This window comes from Dermacentor silvarum, chromosome 10 (genome assembly GCF_013339745.2).
Source record: "Dermacentor silvarum isolate Dsil-2018 chromosome 10, BIME_Dsil_1.4, whole genome shotgun sequence".
Classification (NCBI taxonomy): Eukaryota; Metazoa; Arthropoda; class Arachnida; order Ixodida; family Ixodidae; genus Dermacentor; species Dermacentor silvarum.
Window position 1 is genome coordinate 7,709,977 of NC_051163.1, and position 18,547 is coordinate 7,728,523.

General features: G+C 48.5%; 1 protein-coding gene across 1 annotated transcript in view; it reads right to left on the bottom strand.

Moving 5' to 3' along the window:
* The window catches only part of LOC119466018 (afadin-like), a 59,454-nt gene that overhangs the window by 17,867 nt on the left and 23,040 nt on the right, over positions 1–18,547 (bottom strand). The window contains exons 11-18 of the mRNA XM_037726503.2: positions 17,886–18,238; positions 16,003–16,230; positions 14,736–14,909; positions 12,684–12,823; positions 10,573–10,793; positions 9,904–10,004; positions 5,188–5,297; positions 1,652–1,976 (exon numbers count right to left, since the gene is read on the bottom strand). Coding sequence (XP_037582431.1) covers positions 1,652–1,976; positions 5,188–5,297; positions 9,904–10,004; positions 10,573–10,793; positions 12,684–12,823; positions 14,736–14,909; positions 16,003–16,230; positions 17,886–18,238 — 1,652 coding nt within the window. The remainder of the gene's footprint in view (positions 1–1,651; positions 1,977–5,187; positions 5,298–9,903; positions 10,005–10,572; positions 10,794–12,683; positions 12,824–14,735; positions 14,910–16,002; positions 16,231–17,885; positions 18,239–18,547) is intronic.

Genomic DNA, 18,547 nt, shown 5'->3' on the forward strand with positions numbered 1-18,547 from the left:
GCGCGCACCACGAGCGCACGGCTCTTGTGGGAGCATTGATCATGGAAGAGCCGCCGTTTAGGGGGTACTGGTAGATGGCGGAAGAGCCGCCGTTTGGGGGGTATTAGTAGTTGGAGGAAGAGCTTTTCTTTGAGATACGATTGTTTTCGACGGCCGCGTGCATCTGTCACTTCTGCTGTTGTGCTGAATCGTCGCGCCTGTCATGAGTGCCAAGAACTTTCAGCGCTCGTTCTCAGCAGCGTTCAATCGGGCTGCTATCCTCCATGTTGAGGAAAGTAACAACTGCGCAGCGGGACGCAAGTCTGGAGTCAGTGAACGTGTGGTGCGGCAGTGGCGGCTTCAGCGCGAGAAAATTTGGCCTCTCTGGCTACTGTGTGCGGGTGGGTCCTCTCTGCGTGGGGGGCTGTACCGCGCGATGTCGTGGTGCGGTTGTTCGCGAAGTGTGGACTCACTTTTGATGACGACGTGCTGTGGGACCGCAGCAGCTATGATGGCAGCAGTACCAGTGAGGTCAACTCTAGTGACGATGAGTAGTCTTAGCAACACCATCAATAAATTTCCCTTGTGTGAAATGCACTCGCGTGCATTTCACACACAATTTTTTTCGAGACATGCAATTTTGGGGGGGTCGACCTACATTCGAGTCGACTTACAATTGTGTAAAATACGGTAAACACGACTTTATGCATTGCATTCAGCTGTACATGGCATTTAGTTAAACGTTTTATGAAAGCTATACTTGTCCAATGTATCAACACAGCAATGTATCAACGTAGCAATGTAGCAAGGTAAACAAGGGGAGGAGGAGGCTGTTCAACTTTGTGTACTGATATATTATCTTTTCTCTACATCAATCCCAAAAAAGTTATCATTATTATTGTCTTATAAATTTGGGGTATGACTTGCATAAAAAGTAATGCTTCAAGAAAGCTCAAATTTTAAAGGTATGTTCCTGAATGTTCAAAGAGTGCACATATGCAATGCTTGTATCTATATTTTAGCCAAAGTTATGAAGTTCCCAAGTCGCTGTCTCACAACTGAATAAAGCTTGCCTTCTTGCATAGAGTTTGCCACAAGCGTTTCCCGGTAAAGATTACAGTTGCACAAGCTGCAGTTGCCGGGAAGCAGCAACTGCGTAGTCGGTCTATATAGTCAGTGTTGCGCATCGCGGCCCTGCCAGTCTGTACAGTGATCAGTGCAATGCCTCAATATATCGTGAAATTAAAAAATGTATACAGCTGCGCTCAAATTTTGCAGTAGGGAGTGTAATCGTCCATTATTTTTTTTCCCTTTCTGTTCTCCTAACCTCCGTCACGCTGGTGTGCTGCGTAATCAAGCTGGTGTTAAAGTTATTGAAGGACACAGCGTCAAAGGATAGGTTCTGCAAATGCACAGTGAATGCTGCCAGTGTCACACATGCCAGCGCGGTGCAAGAGGTGATGACTGCCAATGATTGCGAACAATGTGTGCGTTTGCTCGTATAACTAGGTGACTGAGGCATGGTTGACATGACAACATTGCTGTTTGGACCACCGGTTCCAATGATACTTTGCAAAAAAATACACCTGAATTCTGCCACACTTTCTCCATCACAGTGGAGCTCGCCAGAGCCTCTCCTAAGCTTTCCTTCCTCAATGTCTCATTGCCTCACCTCCTCTTTCATTTCCTCCATCTTGGCTTCCTGTCGGAGCAGGTCCCGTTGCGCCCTCAGGTCTGGCGGAGGCGGGTGGGGGCTCCAGTGTTGTGGGGGAGGATCGGATGCGAGTGGGGCCCCCAACACCCTTTCGCTTCCTCCGGGAGGGCCAGAGTGGTGACCCACGGCCAGGGAACCGAGGCCGCTCACGTACTGCTCCTGCTCTCGCGGGCTCACCAGTGTGGAGAGGGGTCGGGCGACAACTTCCGGCCGGGGCGGTGCATTGCCACTGCTGCTACTCGTGGGAGGACTCCACGGTAATGGCTGCGAACCATGGCTAGGCCTGCAAAAGTGTCAGAGTTGATTCTGTGCTTTTTAGCAGACTATTTCATGTTCACTGCTTTGCTTACACTCAGCCGCACTGATGCAGCAAGAGAAATAACTGTTTTAGCTAAGTGGATGGTGCCTATACAGCAGTTATGCAGCATGTGCAGTTGGTCACCATGCGACCTGGTGGTAAAAACTAGGACTACAGAAAATGGTTAACAAATGTTCTGTGCACTGCTGGACAGAAGGCCGACAGGAGAGGAGGGTCGGAAACGAGTGCTGACAAGTCTCTCCTGCAAGTCTTCCGTCTATCGGTGGTCTATTTTTTAGTGTGGATCACCAGCTAGCCGGTTCGAATTCGAATCTCAATTGATGTCAAATTATTGAAGGTATTAAAAAAAAACTACAAACAAATGCCTACTCAATCAGCATGCACTTACTTAATGAATGAATCAACATACAGTAGAGCCCCGCTGATACGTTTTTCACGGGACCGTAAAAAAAAAAAAAAAAAAAAAAACACAAGAGCTGGGAAACGCAAGAGCTGAGAAATAGGAAAAAATTGAGAAATGAGAGTAGTGTTGAACTGCAGAGAAAAGTCGTCGTTTTGCTCGAAAGCCGAAGTATCGATTGCGATAGCAAATTAGTAGACAGCTATACAATGTAAGGATAGCAGTTTTATCGTCCGTATAAACTGGTAAACATTCGCTTATTAACTAATTAACAAGCATGGTGTCAGCGCCCATAGGTAAACATGAACACATCACACTCGATGAGCGCGGACGCGCGCTGTCAAACGCTGGCGTGAGGAATTTAAGTGCCGCTGCAGAAGCGATCGAAGTGACCTTCATGCTGTTGTCTATCGCTTCAACCCAAACTGAGCACTGAGAACACACAGCACGCACAAAACTACGAGCCACCGACGCACCTACACTGCCCAGATTCTGCCCCCAACACAGATCGCTTTCAAGATACGGCCCGCGCAGTACGCAGTTGATGCTAGAGTAACTCGCCCCTCGCTATCCCTCCCTCCCCCTCCCCCTTGCCGGTGCCTCGAGCGCAGCGGAAGGCGGGCTCCCTCCCTGTTTTTCTTGCACACGTGAGATTTAGATGCGATCGTCGGCTCCCCTCGCATGCTTTTACTCGCACATACAGCATACGGCGCACGGCGACGGCGTTATCGCCCTTGGACTTTTTACGGAACATCTATGCGCCAAAACTGATTTTAGGGCCCCAACGTGTTATAGACACCATCTTTAGATAGCAAATGTGGATCTTAAAGGCCATACTTTTGCTGGCATAAACTGAAAATACGTCATAGGTGTCGCTGCTGGCACTTTGGGCGGCCAATGCCATTATCAAGCCACGAAGCCAAGCGACATGAAAAGTCAAAATGGTCGCTCGAGCCGGCACGGGGTGGCAGTTCGCAACGTGTGATGCGGGAACGGTCCCACAGTTGCGATGCAACAGTGGGGTTACCAATGCATTCGGTTCTATGGGAGCTGTGCCGGGTGCTGGGTGCTGTACGTTCCCGGGTGCTGCGTTTTCCCGGCTGTTACGTCGTTTTCAGCCGGTCCCGGCACAGCTCCCATAGAACCCAATGCATTGGTAACCCCGCTGTTACGTCGCAACTGTGGGACCGTTCTCGCATCATACGTTGCGAACTGCCACACTGCACCGGCCCGAGTGGCCATTTTGACTTTTCATGTCGCTTGGCTTGGTTGCTTAACAATGGTATTGGCCGCCCAAAGTGCCGGGGACGACACTTATTGCATATTTTCGGTTTCTGCCAGCAAAGTATGGCCCTTGAGATCTGCATTTGTTATCTAAAGATGGTGTCTATGACGCGTCGCGGCCCTAAAATTGGTTTTGGCTCATAGATGTTCTGTATAAAGTCCAAGGGCGATAACGCCGTCGCCGCGCGCCGTATGCTGTATGTGCGAGTGAAAGCGCGCGAGGGGAGCCGACGACCGCGTCTCGCGCGCGAGAGAAAGAAAAGCAGGGAGGAAGCGCGCCTTCTTCCGTTGCGCTCAAGGCACCGGTGAGGGAGCAAGGGGGGAGGGATAGCGGGCAGCATTGTGCTCTGGCATCATGCGCGGTAGCGCGTGGTCGCACGGGCCATATCTTGAAAGCGATCTGCACCGGGGCAGAGTCTACACAGTGTAGGTGCGTCGGCGGCTCGTAGCTTTGTGCGTGCTGTGTGTTCTCGGCGCTCAGTTTGCTTTGAAGCGATAGACAACAGCACGAAGGTCACTTCGCTCGCTTCTGCAGCGGCGCTTAAATTCCTCACGCCAGCGTTTGACAGCGCGCGTCCGCGCTCACAGAGTGTGATGTGTTCATGTTTGCCTGTGGGCGCTGACACCATGCTTGTTAATTAGTTAATAAGCGAATGTTTACTAGTTTATATGGACGATAAAACTACTATTCTTACTTTGTATAGCTTATCGCAATCGATACTTCGGCTGTCTGGCGAAACTACTTTTTTTTCACATGTAAGAATTAAAATAATATTGTGTGCAGTTCAACACTACTCCCATTTCTCAATTTTTCCTGTTTTCCCGGCTCTTACATTTTTTTTTTTACGGTCCCGTGAAAAACATAACAGCTGGGTTCCACTGTAGTTTTATCAGCAGCAAAAACTGCTGTGTACATTTGCTTACTAACTAAACTAACAAGCATGGGGTCATGCTTGCCTGCGCAAGCATGAACACATCTTGCACAACGACCGTGGACACTTGCTGTCAGAATGCTGGTGTGATGAAGAGCGGCAGCAGCAGCAGCGGAATTCCCCCCCTTCATGCTACCTCTCGCTTCAACGGGAACTAGGCGCGTGAAAACACTGCGCACACGAAGCCATCCGGCTTCTCGAGTTGCCTAACCTTTGCACCCACCGCAGATCCCCTCAAAGATAGAGCATGTGCAGCCATGCTCACCTGTGCTGTGCGCCGCTAGCACAGAGTAGAAGAAATGTGCAGTCCTGTCTTCTTCTGCCTTTGTCAGTGTTCTTTCACGCTTAAATCAAGGATATGCTTATTTGTGTCGCACATGTCAGGCGCTCCGCACTTGCTGCGCTTAGAAGGCTGTCTGAATTAACCGGTGTGCGACCAAATACGCCGGCTTTAACGAGAGTTTGGTTCAAATAAATAATGCTTATGCCTGTTGGGATCAGATTTTCCTAATTGACAAGGGTGGAATTAACAAGGTTTTACTGTGATATGTGGCCTCACCTTGTCATTGGTTGCTGTGGCTGCTGTGGCAGCTGCTGCTGCTGTTGGTGTTGCTGCTGGTACAAGCCAATATTCTGGTACTGGCGCTCCTCCATGGCTGCTTGCCTGGGCTACGGGGAAACTGATGTGAACAGCCTACAAAGGGGAGCTTGTGGACACTGCTGGCAAGCAAGTGCAACAAAACATAAAAAGGCCATCTGTTCCACAGCCCTACAACAAACAGCTTTGTCCAAATGCTCACTTTAGTCCTATGCCCATTTATACCCCAGGACCACGGAGGAAGATTATTCAGAAGTTGAAACTCCCGTCTCAGCGCGCGCGACCAGATAACATCAAAAAATATCTGGCGACAGGGGCGCATGCAGTGGCGGCATGTCATGCAAGCGGCAGCAAAAGAAAGGAGGAGGAACAAAGTTTTATTTAAACCAGCAGTTTAGTTGTCTGGGCCTAGGCCTCCCACGTGGGGACATCGAGGTCTTGCCTCTTCGCCGCCTCGCAGGCTTGCTGGGTATCCCAGAGTTGGTCGTCGAGGCGGGAACTGCGCAGGGCGCCGTGCCACCTCGACGAGAGGGTCACGGTATTTGTCGGATATTGGTCTTTACATTCCCATAGCATGTGGGGAAGCAATGCTGCCCGAGTCTTACAGATCTTGCAAAAGAAAAAAAGAAAAGAAGAAAAAGCAGATGCCCGAGCGCGCAGCTCGGGCACACACTCTTCGGCGGCGCCAGTGTTTTTCACTGAAAGCAGACGACCAGCAGACGACACGGGCGTTCGCTTCAGCGGGCATGCCGTAACGGTGTATTTGTGCGCCCTGAATTCAAACAGCAACTGTTCTTGTCGGTGTCTGTTCGAGGGCCGTAATACATACTAACAGCGCTGCGACACGCAGTGTGCCCTTCTTCGGAATTTGCTAGCCTAAGATGGGACGCAGGTGGGACGCCTGAGTGCCCTCAGTAGAACTTGCCAGGCGCGAGGCCGAACGGGGCAACACACGCGACCGGTTGTTTTGGCAACCAAAATGGCGATAATTTCTTTCTCAGCCACCGGGTGCCGACAGCATGATAGTTGCTTCGTGGGCTTGTGACCTTTTCTGGTTGCCGCAACTAGCGGAGTTTCCACTCCCAAAAGGTTTCTTGCTGCGTGCCCAGAACACACTGGAGTCCACAATGCCCCCATTCATGTACCACATCCCACACAGTACATCGCAGGAATCCACCATGGTCAAACGCTCAAGCCGAGACTCATTCCAACTTCTGTGCTAACCTACACGCTGCACACTCACTTTTCTTCTCTTTATTTTTTAAAACACATTTGACACAAATTTGTGTCATTTGACACACAAACACAACATTAGAAAATTTGGCTAAGTGCCCCCATTAGGTTTTATAGAATTGACTGCCGTTCCCCATTTAATCCTCCGCTCTACCCTTTAACCCATTGGCTACCAAATATTATGAGCGCTGCGGTGTCCTTCGCATTATTTTCGCTGCTTATGGACACAGCGCAAACTTCCGTTAAATACTAAAAATATAAAAAATCTAGCCGCCACTGAAGCTGATGTGCTATTACCTTTGATTAAGGCGGTTACAAAGTCTATCGTGGACATGTAGTGGCATGTATGGGAAACATTTTAATTCAGCTAGAGCGTATACAGTGCAGTCCACTTATAACAATATCAAGAAAAATGAAAAATTAGATTGTTATAACCGATCACTGCTAATCTGGACTGCCACCGAAAAAAACAACAACATACCTTTGAAGCTGTGAAACCAAATTTGCCACTTGCGCTAAAAATAGACGTTGCATAAAGTAGGCAGTGAAAAATAAAACATTTATTTACACCTCTAAAAACGTGTCAAGCGTTAGGTGCGCAGGAATAGTCAGAAATCTGCACTATCTGCCCTTGCGTTCGCGGGAGTTTCATGTGCACAACCGCGGTGTGCATCGTGTCCTGGTGCTGCGCAAATGCTGGCGGCAATAATTTAGCTTGCATGAAATAAATGAGTGACTCAATTGGGGTCTTTGTCAGACGGTTCAAAAGACTAGACTGGTGGGCTAGTTGGTACTACATAACTTGACGTTAAGCGCAAGAGAGCGCATAGGACAACAGAAGGGAACGAAGACACAGCACTACTTTCAAAATCGGTGCACGGGCGGGACGTGCTGCGTGGTAATGGCGGCAGATACGAACTCATGCAGCCAAACATTTCTGTCGTCCTACGTGCTCTCTTGCACTTAAGCTCAAGTCAAAGACTGGCCATTGTCAATCTTGTCGTCACTGCCGCTGCTGTCGTCGCCTCCGTTGCACGCCGCCATCTGTCGCAACAAAGATCGCCTCCTCGGATATCTCTTCGCAAAACGAGGCAGCACTATCTGTACTAAGAAACCCCTCCACGAAAGCACCAGCTGTTTCATCGTCAATAGCAACGTGCTCCCAGAGCTATGTAATGTCAGCGGCTTCCACTGAGTTTATGGGGGGTTTTGCCTTGGCGCACTAAGCCCGCCTTTACCGTTGATTGGCATGGCCCCTGGTTGCAGCCGTCATGATTGCGGAGCTCGTGCGTATTCTTTGAGTTGGGCAAAATTTTCAGCTTTGTCTGAAGCGACACCAGCTTTGCGCTTTATCAGCACAATCTTCTAACTGGGCTGTCTGCTGCTTCGGGGCTGCTTCCGCGGCGCATTTCCGCGCTCGCTGAGAGAGTGTTGAAAGGGAAGGGCACTGCTTTGCTCTTTTTTGTCCCCTCCCCCATCTTTCCCCCCCTCTCTATTTACATGTGGAGAATAGTTTATTATCGTGGGCAACACGGGCGCGAAGCTGCTGGTGCCATCGTGTAGCGCGCTGCGTCAACTCGCGATGCTCTCCGTGGCTTTTGAAATCAGCAGACAGGCGGGACGGGACGCGCTGCGCCGTGATGGCAGCAGATACGAACTCGCGTAAGCAAACTTTTTGCACCGTCTTGGCATCATTAGTTTAAGGGGAACATCGTTCACATGACAAAATTTTCAATGTTATATCCAATATGCGGGGAGAATAAGATATTGTTATACAATTTTTTTTTTCTCATAGACCTAATGCATAATAAGTTCATACTCTTACGTCGACTCATCTTTATAACCGATATATCGTTATATGTGGTATCGTTTAAGTGTACTGCACTGTACTGCCCATCGCAGCATCTATAAACCCATTTTTAAACAAACCATTCCTCCAGCCTGTAGCGCGGCAAATTGCCGGCTTTGGAAATATAGCCCCTGTTGTTGGGCCAGGTGATTTGCAGGCCTTGGTAGCCAATGGGCCAAAGTGAAACCTTTCAAACATCTTTTATGCAAAGCAAGACCCTCTTGTTATTATCACAATTTTTTTAAAGGGACACGGACACAAAATCTGAAAATTTTACGAAAATGCTGAAAATGAATCCTCAGTGTGTGATTACATCGAAAAGAAGTAGTCACTTAGCTCATTTTTGAGCCGATGGCTTTATTTTTGGCGTTTTTGTGAGCGCATGTCTCACCGCCCGACCCGCGAGAGTTGGGAGGCGTGACGTCACGACACCCTCGTCAGATAGCCAGCCGGCAGGCCGCGGTCATTCGAAGCGCGCCGACACCGCCATGGCGAGCATAGATTCGAGTTCTGGTGCGTCTACCAGCGACGAGTACACGTCTGAAGACTAGGACCATTCCAACTTGGCAAGAAATGTTACCGCTTACGGTTACGAGCCTTCCGCAGAACAGGCAGCCGTGGAAGTGCCGGTCAGGTTTTCGCGAACCGTGGCGCGAAGATTTCGCTCTGCGCCGGACACTTATGCAAGAATTATTGGTCGTTTCCTGGTGTAAATTTTCGGCAGCGGCGTAATCGTGTTGCTGCCAAAGATTTACACCAGCAGCGAAGTAGAATACACTTGGCTACTGCAATATTAGCTCTTTTTGTCTGTTTGAACTCTGTACCACCAGGTGGTAGCATCATACAGGCCGCTCACGTTTACGGTTCCGCCCGAACACCCCAACGCCCGCGTTTGCCCGATTACAGTACCAGTAAAGCTAAAGCTCTCCAAATAGGCGGGTATCAAAAGTTTACGCACCTTCTCGTCTCTGGGAAACGTGTGCGACAGCGTGTCACGACCAACGATGCTGTTAGAACAGCAATGTCTGGGCATTTCCTTCCGCCGCGACTAACGCGTCAATACCGAGCAACGACCGCGGGAAGCCTCATGTAAGACGCACCACCTGCGTGGAGCGCCGACGGGGATAGTGTTTCAGAGGGACCACGTGCGAAGATCGCCGAAAGGGGTTAAATAAATGCTGCAAGGGACCGACACCCCTGGAAACATTGCGACAGCTGTGGCCGACCTTGGCCGAGGGTGGGTGTTATGACGTCAAACTTCAGCGTCTGCCGGCAGCCGCATTGAGGCAAGGTGCAACAAAAAATCGCAAAAAAATATGTTTCTCGTTCTTTTTTTTAAAGCAGCTTGTTGTATTCGTCAATTTCAACAGTTCAACTTTTGTTTCGACGGAAAAAACCACTCGCCAACTTTTGTGTCCGTATCCCTTTAATGAGGGAGCATGAGAAAAAGTTATGACTATCACCTCAAAATGTCAGCAGCCTCATGACCGCCCAGTAGGCTGCATGCTTTTTGCAAGAGATGCACATATGGACAGGGTTAAACACTGCATGTTGAAAAGACTCGCCAACCCATAGATGAGAAGCAGACCATATACCGAATAAGAAGGTCCTGGGGGGTAACCTCGTGATGGCATCGTCATGGAACTTCCGGGCATTAAGTGCTGGCTACTTCCACCATCCATAGCTGCAGAGCCACCTGTGGGCAAAATGACACATGCAGCATTGAAACTGCAGTTATTTTAATGTTTCACACATAATTACACGAGTAATCTTAAAGTTTCATAACCCCTGCAGCACCATAAACATTTAGCGCATTTGTCTATAATTGGGGGTGTGCAGGAGCACTATTCAACATAACTTTCCGCTGCAAGCATGACTTCGTTATATTGAGGTATGACTGTATACAGTAACCGACCAATTTTCCGGACTTCGCGGGAACTGAAAAATAGTCCGAAAAATCGAACAGTCCGAAAAACTCGCGCACCCTCGAGAATATCCAACAAGTCCGAATTTTTGGAGTCCGAAAAATCCGTCGGCAACTGTATCAACAAATGATAATGAAAAGAATCAACTTATCGAAGAATATGTTGAAGTGGTGAAACTTTACACTAGCGTTTCTGCACTTCATCCTCATCAATGCGGCCACTGTGGCCAGAATCCTAACGGCTTCTTTCCAGAAAGCATGACAATAGTACTCAGCTGCCATAAAAACTAGAGAAGCTAATGCCCAACTGCATCACTAACGGAGATAGAGTGCCACATACAGTTGAGAGCCGGCACACTCTTGCTGCCCTGGATGCGGGGAGGGGGATCCTCGTGGGCCAACCGGCCAGGAATGTCGCGTTCGCTGAGGCGGCCGCTGCCGCGCTGCAGGAGCAGAGGCGATGGCTGGCAGAGCAGTGACGCCAGCCCGTGGTGGATGGCTCCCTGTTTGGCCACTTCCAGCTGGACTAGTGGGCCTGTGCGTGTCATCAGCTCTGCCGCCCTGCATGCATTGCCATCACGAACTTGAAGATAGCTTGCAATGCATGCTCCGTTCTTGCAACAAGTGCGTCCACATTTTCTCCATGCACTCTTTGTAAACTCTTCAGAGAAAGCAGATGCCTGCTTCATCAACACGCGCAAGGCACATCGGCTGTATAGTTAACTTGGAGTTCACCTAAATCAGTGTTCCCTTTGCTCCTGGTTTGTGTGCACAGTGCCTCAATTTAGAACTTTCCGGCTGAAAGCTTTCAGAAAATATTCCATCATTAAACACAATTAAACTTTTTGCACACATGTGCCTCTAAATTAGTGTTTACAGCCTTAAGGGGGGACACGGCTTTCGCATCGCAAAATTTGGCCAAAAAAACGATTTTTTGAAAATCACATTTTCAGTTTGTATGACTTCTTTTCTATTTTATTTCAAAATTTCGTCACGGAAAATAGCGCGAAAATGATGTAAAAAATGTTTATCGAAGCTAAGGTGGCGAGGAGTTTCTCGAAAATAGCGAAAAAACGGCATTTTTCAAGCCGCGATATCTCCGCAACCGCGTAACCTAGCGCCGCCATCTTGGTCTCTATGGATAGCGCGATTCTCCGTCTTCAAATCTGGCGCCTCGTCCAGCTGCACCAGGCAAGAGCAAGCGCACAGCAAGCAAAAGTTTCAAGGTCTCGCGGCGGTTTCTGATCGGCAGCGCGCACCACGTGACTGTACGCGGCTCCGGATTTGTCTCCCGGGCGGTTTCCCTTAGCAACCGGCGGAAAGGTCGTCTGCTCGCCGTGCTGACGGCGCTGAGGAGCCGATTTCGCGTCTTTTCAACTCGTCGCGGCGTGGTTTAGAGATCGTATCTCACTCATGATAACGGACCGGCGCTCGCTTGTTAGAGAAACGAAAAATGTTGTCAAGCTCGGCCCTTCTTAGCTTGAAGAACGGGTCTCGTCTGTTATCACGGGCCGGCGATTGTTCAAGAAGAAACGCAAGACTGCGCATCAATTTGGTGCTCTTAAGTCGAAGCCACCGATCTCTAAAACAAAGTTTGCTCCGGCGACTTCAGCAGTGACAATGACGGTGGCATGCAGCGCGACGCGGACGTGCAGCTGAGCACCTCAAGCACGGATGGAACATTGTCCGCGCGTATTGGCGAAACTGTTCAGGAACCCAGCCGAAAAAGATGCCATGCGGAAAAAGAAAGCTGCAAAAGCTCATCAGACCATCAGGTCAGATGGTCAAGCGATGCCGCATCGCAAAGGACACAAAGGACTATAACCCTGGTGCCTATTAAATTTTGACAACTTTGAACCTTGTTTTCTCAGTACAGTTTTTTTGGCATGTTGCTCAGCTCGTGGAGCAGATATCTTGGTAACTACTTTACACATTTTGATTGCGTTTGTTTTGTCAGACTCACTGAACTGTACTTTAGGGGATAGCGCTCTTCTTTTTTTATCCTAGTATTTTAAGAATTCGTAGTAGGGTTCCTTGTTTGCAGTGTAAGCGTGCTCACTGCAGTGGGACTGGAGAAAACATAAACTACAAATTTTAGTGTTGAAAAAAAAATTTCTAGAACGCTATCCCCTTCTGGATACATTTGGCTGTGCATACAGTATTTAACAAACTTTTCACTTGATTTCGTAAATCCTCCAGTCCCTCCACGAGGTTCAAGAAAGAAATAATTTTTCTAGCAAAAAGTTTTCATGGTACCGCTTTGAAATTTTCATGAAAGCATCATAGAGCCATTCTTATTCAATGTACCAATTTTCATTGACATCCGCCAAGAAACAGGAAAGTTGGTACCGAAAGCCGCGTCCCCCCTTAAGTGAACAAACAGCAAGTAACCTTAGACATTGGGCAGAAAAGAATGTTCGCGCTGAAAAACCATCGAGCAAAGTGGCTCACTTTTCTTGCGAGACGCCGACCAGGGAGTGCCCGTCGACTCTGAGTAGCTGGTCGCCGGCTTGGAGGCGGCCGTCCAGGTCAGCTGCCCCACCTCGGACCACACTCTTGACATAGATGCCTAACCGGTCCTGGTTGGAGCCCTGCACAGCATACACAGAGCCTTCAGCGACATTGCAAAAGAGGCACCTTGTGCCAAGCTAAGTGTGCCAATACAGCAGTCTGTTCTGCTCCTGCTTACTTGCATACAGCTGAAGACGACAGTAAGGTAAATGACTAGGGATGGGCGAATATTCGGTATTGTCGAATATTCGATCAAATAATTCTATATTCATTATTCGCTTTCATTCGAATTCAGGCATTCGATATTTTGGAATTATTCAGCGCTCCCGAATAGGCAGCCAGACGCCACAGACGGTCGGTACACATCTTGGAGGCTATGCTTCACGTCATGGCTGCCATACACGAACCATAAATCTCGAAGGCTATAAGTTTTTGCATTAAAGAGGCGGAAATGTGCGACACAAAAAAGCAGAAACGGCACTAGCGTACAATCAAAATGAAGCGGCGGAGTCCGCATCGCCATAGTCATCAGCGAAAATCGTACGTGAATGACAGCAACGACGGAACGCTTCGTGCCTATTTGTGCCCTTTATTGCATTTACCACCGTGCATAACAACGCGTTGGCCGCGGGATTTCATGCTCGCCATCCATGATCACATCGATAGCTGCCGCGGTTTCTTCCGCAACGTTGCAGCAGCAAAAAGTAGTTTCGTTCTGACTCAATATGCACGTCGGCCGCATGCCTAAAAAGCTGCGTAGTGGCCATCCATGATCGCATAGATGGCGACTGCGGTTTCGTCTGCAGTTGTTACAGCGAACGGTAGTTTCGTTCTGACTCGGTGCGTGCGTCGGCCACGTGCCTTAAGCACCGCAAGGATTTCGTTCATAATCGCGTCGATAGCGGCCACGGTTGCGACAAACAGTTGTTTCGGTTTGACTCGGTGCAAAGCTGTCGTGCTTGAAGAGCACCGGCTACATCGCGATGGACGTGCGATCTGTTGGCTTACTGGCGAAAAAATAATCGGGATGTGCGCGCGGTAGTGCAAAGCGGGTCGCAAATGATGGCGCACGCCGCGGCCGTGCTGCGAAGTAAGTCGCGAGGCCTCGATCGCCGCTGCGAGAGCCAATAAGGCACGAGATGACGAGAATTGCAGCTTCCGCACTGCTTTTGTGCAAAATAGCAACAAGATTTGCTCATCCATTGCATGAACAAAATCGTGCTGACCTAGTAAGCATTTGCTTATTGTTTTCTGGATACCCTGATCCTTCAGCATTCGGTTATTTCGGACATTTTCTTTTTCGCTCCCGTGAAATTCGAATTAACTATGTTTTACTGTAATATGTAATATATGCTATTCGATTCGAAATTATTAGACCAAACCACTATTCACTTCGAATTTGCTTCGAACCTCAAATTCACTATTCGCACATCCCTATAAATGAACAATGTGGGACAACTGAATCTCCAATTTCTTATATTCAAAACTTGCAAGCATGCCTTAGTGTTGCAATAAAAAAACAGCTCAAGCTGCTTGATTGACATTTATTATGCCATGTGCTTTGTGTCAAGCCAAATGTTCAAAGGCTGTTGAACTTCAAAGGAGGCCAAAAAAGATTATTCAGAAATTTTCACCATATGCGTTGGGACTTTGTTACAACAGCAACAAGCAAGGGCCATCAGACACATGTTTGCTCCTTTGCTCCCATTAGCACAGCCTATCCCAATCAAATGATACATACCCCTGTGCTTGTGCAATGGGCGAAGTAGTGCAGCTTGTGAGCCGACAGCAAAGGTGAGGATATAATATTGAACAACTTACCTACAAAACCACTGCTTACATTAGATGATATTTCACCTAGAAAAACTATCTGCCCTGGCAGGGGCACCTTAAGCATTTCTCAATCAATGCACAACTAAAAGCCACATCACTCTACACAACATTTCAGTATATGAGAACAAGTAGCCTAGAAATTAACATAGAGGTCCTGACCCTTGCAGCAACAATGCTCAGCCCCATGCCCGAAGGGCTTTTCTTGAGGGTCAGCGTCTCAATACGGGGACCAAGGACATCCTGGTCACACATGTAGATGGTCCAGTGGCCCAGAGAAGTGGGCTGCAACGTCAGCCGACACAGGCCAGCAAGGCACAGGGGCTGCAGAAACTCCTGCGAAGCGAAACACAACATTCATCGAAACAGTGATAGCAAAAATGGGCACTGCCTTCTGGGTTTATTCAGTCTTGAATATTCCCACAAATGAGCAGGCATGCATTTTCCTTTTGCAGGCAACATCACTATTAGTCTTTCACATGCTTTTCCAGCATGGCTGCTTTAAAAAGGGTTCATTTCCACATGAACAGAAGTGCAAGCTCACAACATCAACCACATATCGTAGATGTGGCCGGAATGAATGCAAGTTTGCACACACAAATCCTGAGGCACATGCACAAACAGAAACACACAGGTGCAGACAAGATAGAAAGAAAAAGGACATCTAAGCACTTATAAGATGTGAATGAGAAAGCATTAATGTCCAATTGAATGCCGCTGAGCGGTTCGTTCTCTTGTCGCTTGAGCACTTTGCTTGGCGATCCGATTCCGCCTCAAGCTTTCGAATGGCTTCGTGCAGTCTTCAAGCACGTAGCACGAAGGCACAAAGGCCAGGAGGCACGTAGCTAAGCCCAGTGGGGGTGAGAGAGAGAGATACAGCACACTGGTGACGTGGCGTCGTGGCAATGCCCTCTCCTCTCATGCAACACCTGGCACGTTACCACGGTAGCAGGTGTTCAGTTTCACCTACTCTGCTCCGTTGAGGCCTGCTCGTGATGTGGTGTTGCAGCCAATAGGAATTTAGATGCTGTTTTGCTGCTACAGATGCCGGCTTTTTCGCTCGATGGGCGATTTCAAAAAGTGGTGCAAAATGGAGTACACAAAAGTGTATGCTAATTGCTGCAAACTTGAACAGTTTTAAAAAGAGAAGACATGCAAAAAAAAAAACGAAGCCAAGATGAACTAAATACTTCCGCTTCGCCTAAATATGGGCATCTCGGCTTAAAACCAAATGGCTCCATAAGCTGCACTAATAAAGCAAAAACTAAAGAAGAACAAAACGGCCACACAATCACAACTAAACTTTTCTCTCTCTCTGTCTCTTATTGCTTTCCATTTTGTAACATTTCCCGTTTCAAGAGGTGATGAACTATGGCTGTCGTGCGGCCTCCCACTGACCTGTGAGCAGCAAAGGGTAAAGGGCACCCACCTGCAGTCCTGGTGGCACACCTCGCACAGTCTCGCATGAGTATCCATCCTCGGGAAGCAGAAAAGGCAGGGCCAGCTGGGGCTCCTCAGCCAGCTGCAGCGGGCGACCCTCCTGAGTAAGACGTGCATCTTCACCCTTGCGTGCTTCCCGTACCAGTGCTTCAATCAAGCCTGGGCCAACTTGGTCACCAGGTCCCAAGGGCTGGAACCGCTCCAGCAAGTGCCGCACCTGCCAAACGAGAGAACCACGAGAATTTTATTTACAGTTTGTTTAGGCAAGAGCGAAGGGTCTTGACAAAGCGGGCACAATGACCTCATCTTGTTAAGAAGCAAAAATGGAAGCCGTGAAACTGCAATTGCCAATAAGAGACGAAAAGGTGCTCAAGCTGTTCCTTGCACAAGCAATGTAAAGACATGTGCACAGCTGTGCACAATGTGTTGTGAGCTCTCTTTTTTGGCCTAGTCGTTTTAGCATTGCTGATTGTTAAATCAGAAGGCTAATAAATCTCATTTGTTTTCGTAGCGGACAGTTTGCCTAATTGCTCACGGTCTGGAAGAGCCTGATTTATATTCAGCAACTTCTATATCTTCAATAAAGACATTATGAACGAAACTAAGAGGAAATAAAAGGAACGAGCATTTTCGTTAAGAACAACTGAAAGTTCACTTCGACCACTGCTATAATATAGTTCGCGTGTTTCACTCCCTTTTTCGCAACCGCCATTGGAGGGGTCCTGAACCACTCCTCGAGCTTGGTGAAAAAACGCAGTCTGCAGACAGCATACACTGCTGTGAACATATCGGCCAAATTTTGGAGTCATGTGCAGAGAATGGAGCTCGCAAGCGGAGTGCGAGGTCATCTTTTTCGTATTGAGCTATTGACAGCGCTTCAAAATGCGCAAGTTGGATGTGGCTACCATCCATCAGTCAAGCTGGTGCAGGACAAGGACCGGTCTGCACCACGTAGCACGGCCAGACTGGAGCATATGAGTGCGCGCGCGCACGCAAGCCCCGTCACGCACAAAGCAACCGCTGCGCATACACACTACAGTTGCATGTAGTTGCAGTCTGCTACATAGTGTAGATACTGTGGCCACTGCTGCGCATACACACTACAGTTGCATGTAGTTGCAGTCTGCTACATAGTGTAGATACTGTGGCCACTGCAGGGTGCACGACGAGTCCACTCGCTGAGCGCAGAGCAGCTGGCTAAGGAGAACCGCGTTTGGTGCGTCATAATCGCCAAAATCCATAGTGGCATCTATGTGAACATCCCAATTAAACTTGAACTGCGCTACATTGACATTCAGTAGGCGGCGCGTTGTGGTCACCCACCCACTCCACTGCAGCCATTGTCGTGCAAGGCATTGAAGAAGGAGCAGGAGCACCACGAAGGGGATCATAGGCGGCTTTTGAATGCCAATAACTCCGCTTATGCTGAATGCGTTGAAGTACGTTTTGGGGCATAGTACAGTGCAATCTCGGTATAATGAACTTCGGGATACGGACAGTGTTCAGGTTGCGAACTGGCCACATAGCTCAGGAACATAAATTTTAAACCCTTGCTTTCATTTTTTTTCTTTAGCAAAGATGCATTTGTTCATGTGGATTTATTCTAATACTCCAACTCTGGAAGATATGTTCTGACTTCAGATGCATTAGCTGTAATAGCTTTACAGTAGCACGCATCACTGAACTTAAAAAATAGAAAGAAGTGATGCCAGCTTCACTAATTTATTCCTTCGTGCACCGATTCATCACAATAATCACTTGCAACACTTACATTCTTGTCTACTTCTTGCAGCACTGTCCCATTCACTAGTGCCAGGTGATTTTGCAACACACAGATGGCTCAGAACTGCAAAGACCCCTTTGTCAAAGTACCTGGACGGAATTAAGCTTGAAGCATGCGTCAGCAAGCAGGGGAAGGTCATGCTGTGGGTGGGCCTTGGGTGCCGCCAGCAAGTGAGCTGCCTGGATGAGACGTGCAAGGTGGCAATCTGCGGCCAGCTCCAGGCCCTGCTGTTCAGCCCAGGCCACTAGGTGGGCCAGCCGACGCTTCAACAGGGCACCTGTCGGCCGACAAAGTGGAGGGCGTCCATGCAGGAGGAGGCTGTTCAGCAGCCACGCATTGACATGGTGGAAGAGCCACGAGAACAGCTGGATCGTCAGTGCTGCATTCACCCGGCAGCGTCGCAGCAGGCTCATGCTGCTTGCCAACACTCCAAGAGCCTCGCCTGCACGGAACGACCAAGGTATGGGAACAAAGGAATAGGACACAAATTTGTCTATGATTTGACACAAGCCACGATGATCAGAAGTGAAGGCATCTGTTAGCCATTTGCTGCAGTAAGTTAGCAGTTAGCAAGTAAATTATGCGTGTTTAAACAGTGTCTTCTTTGTCAATAATAAATGAGATTAACATCAATGAGTTACTTTACCTGTAGGGGTATACCGAATAGATTTTGAATCGCATATCGAATAAAAAAAAAAAAAAGAAGCCAAATATCGAATAGTCGACGACCGATTTTCTGTACAACCGATTT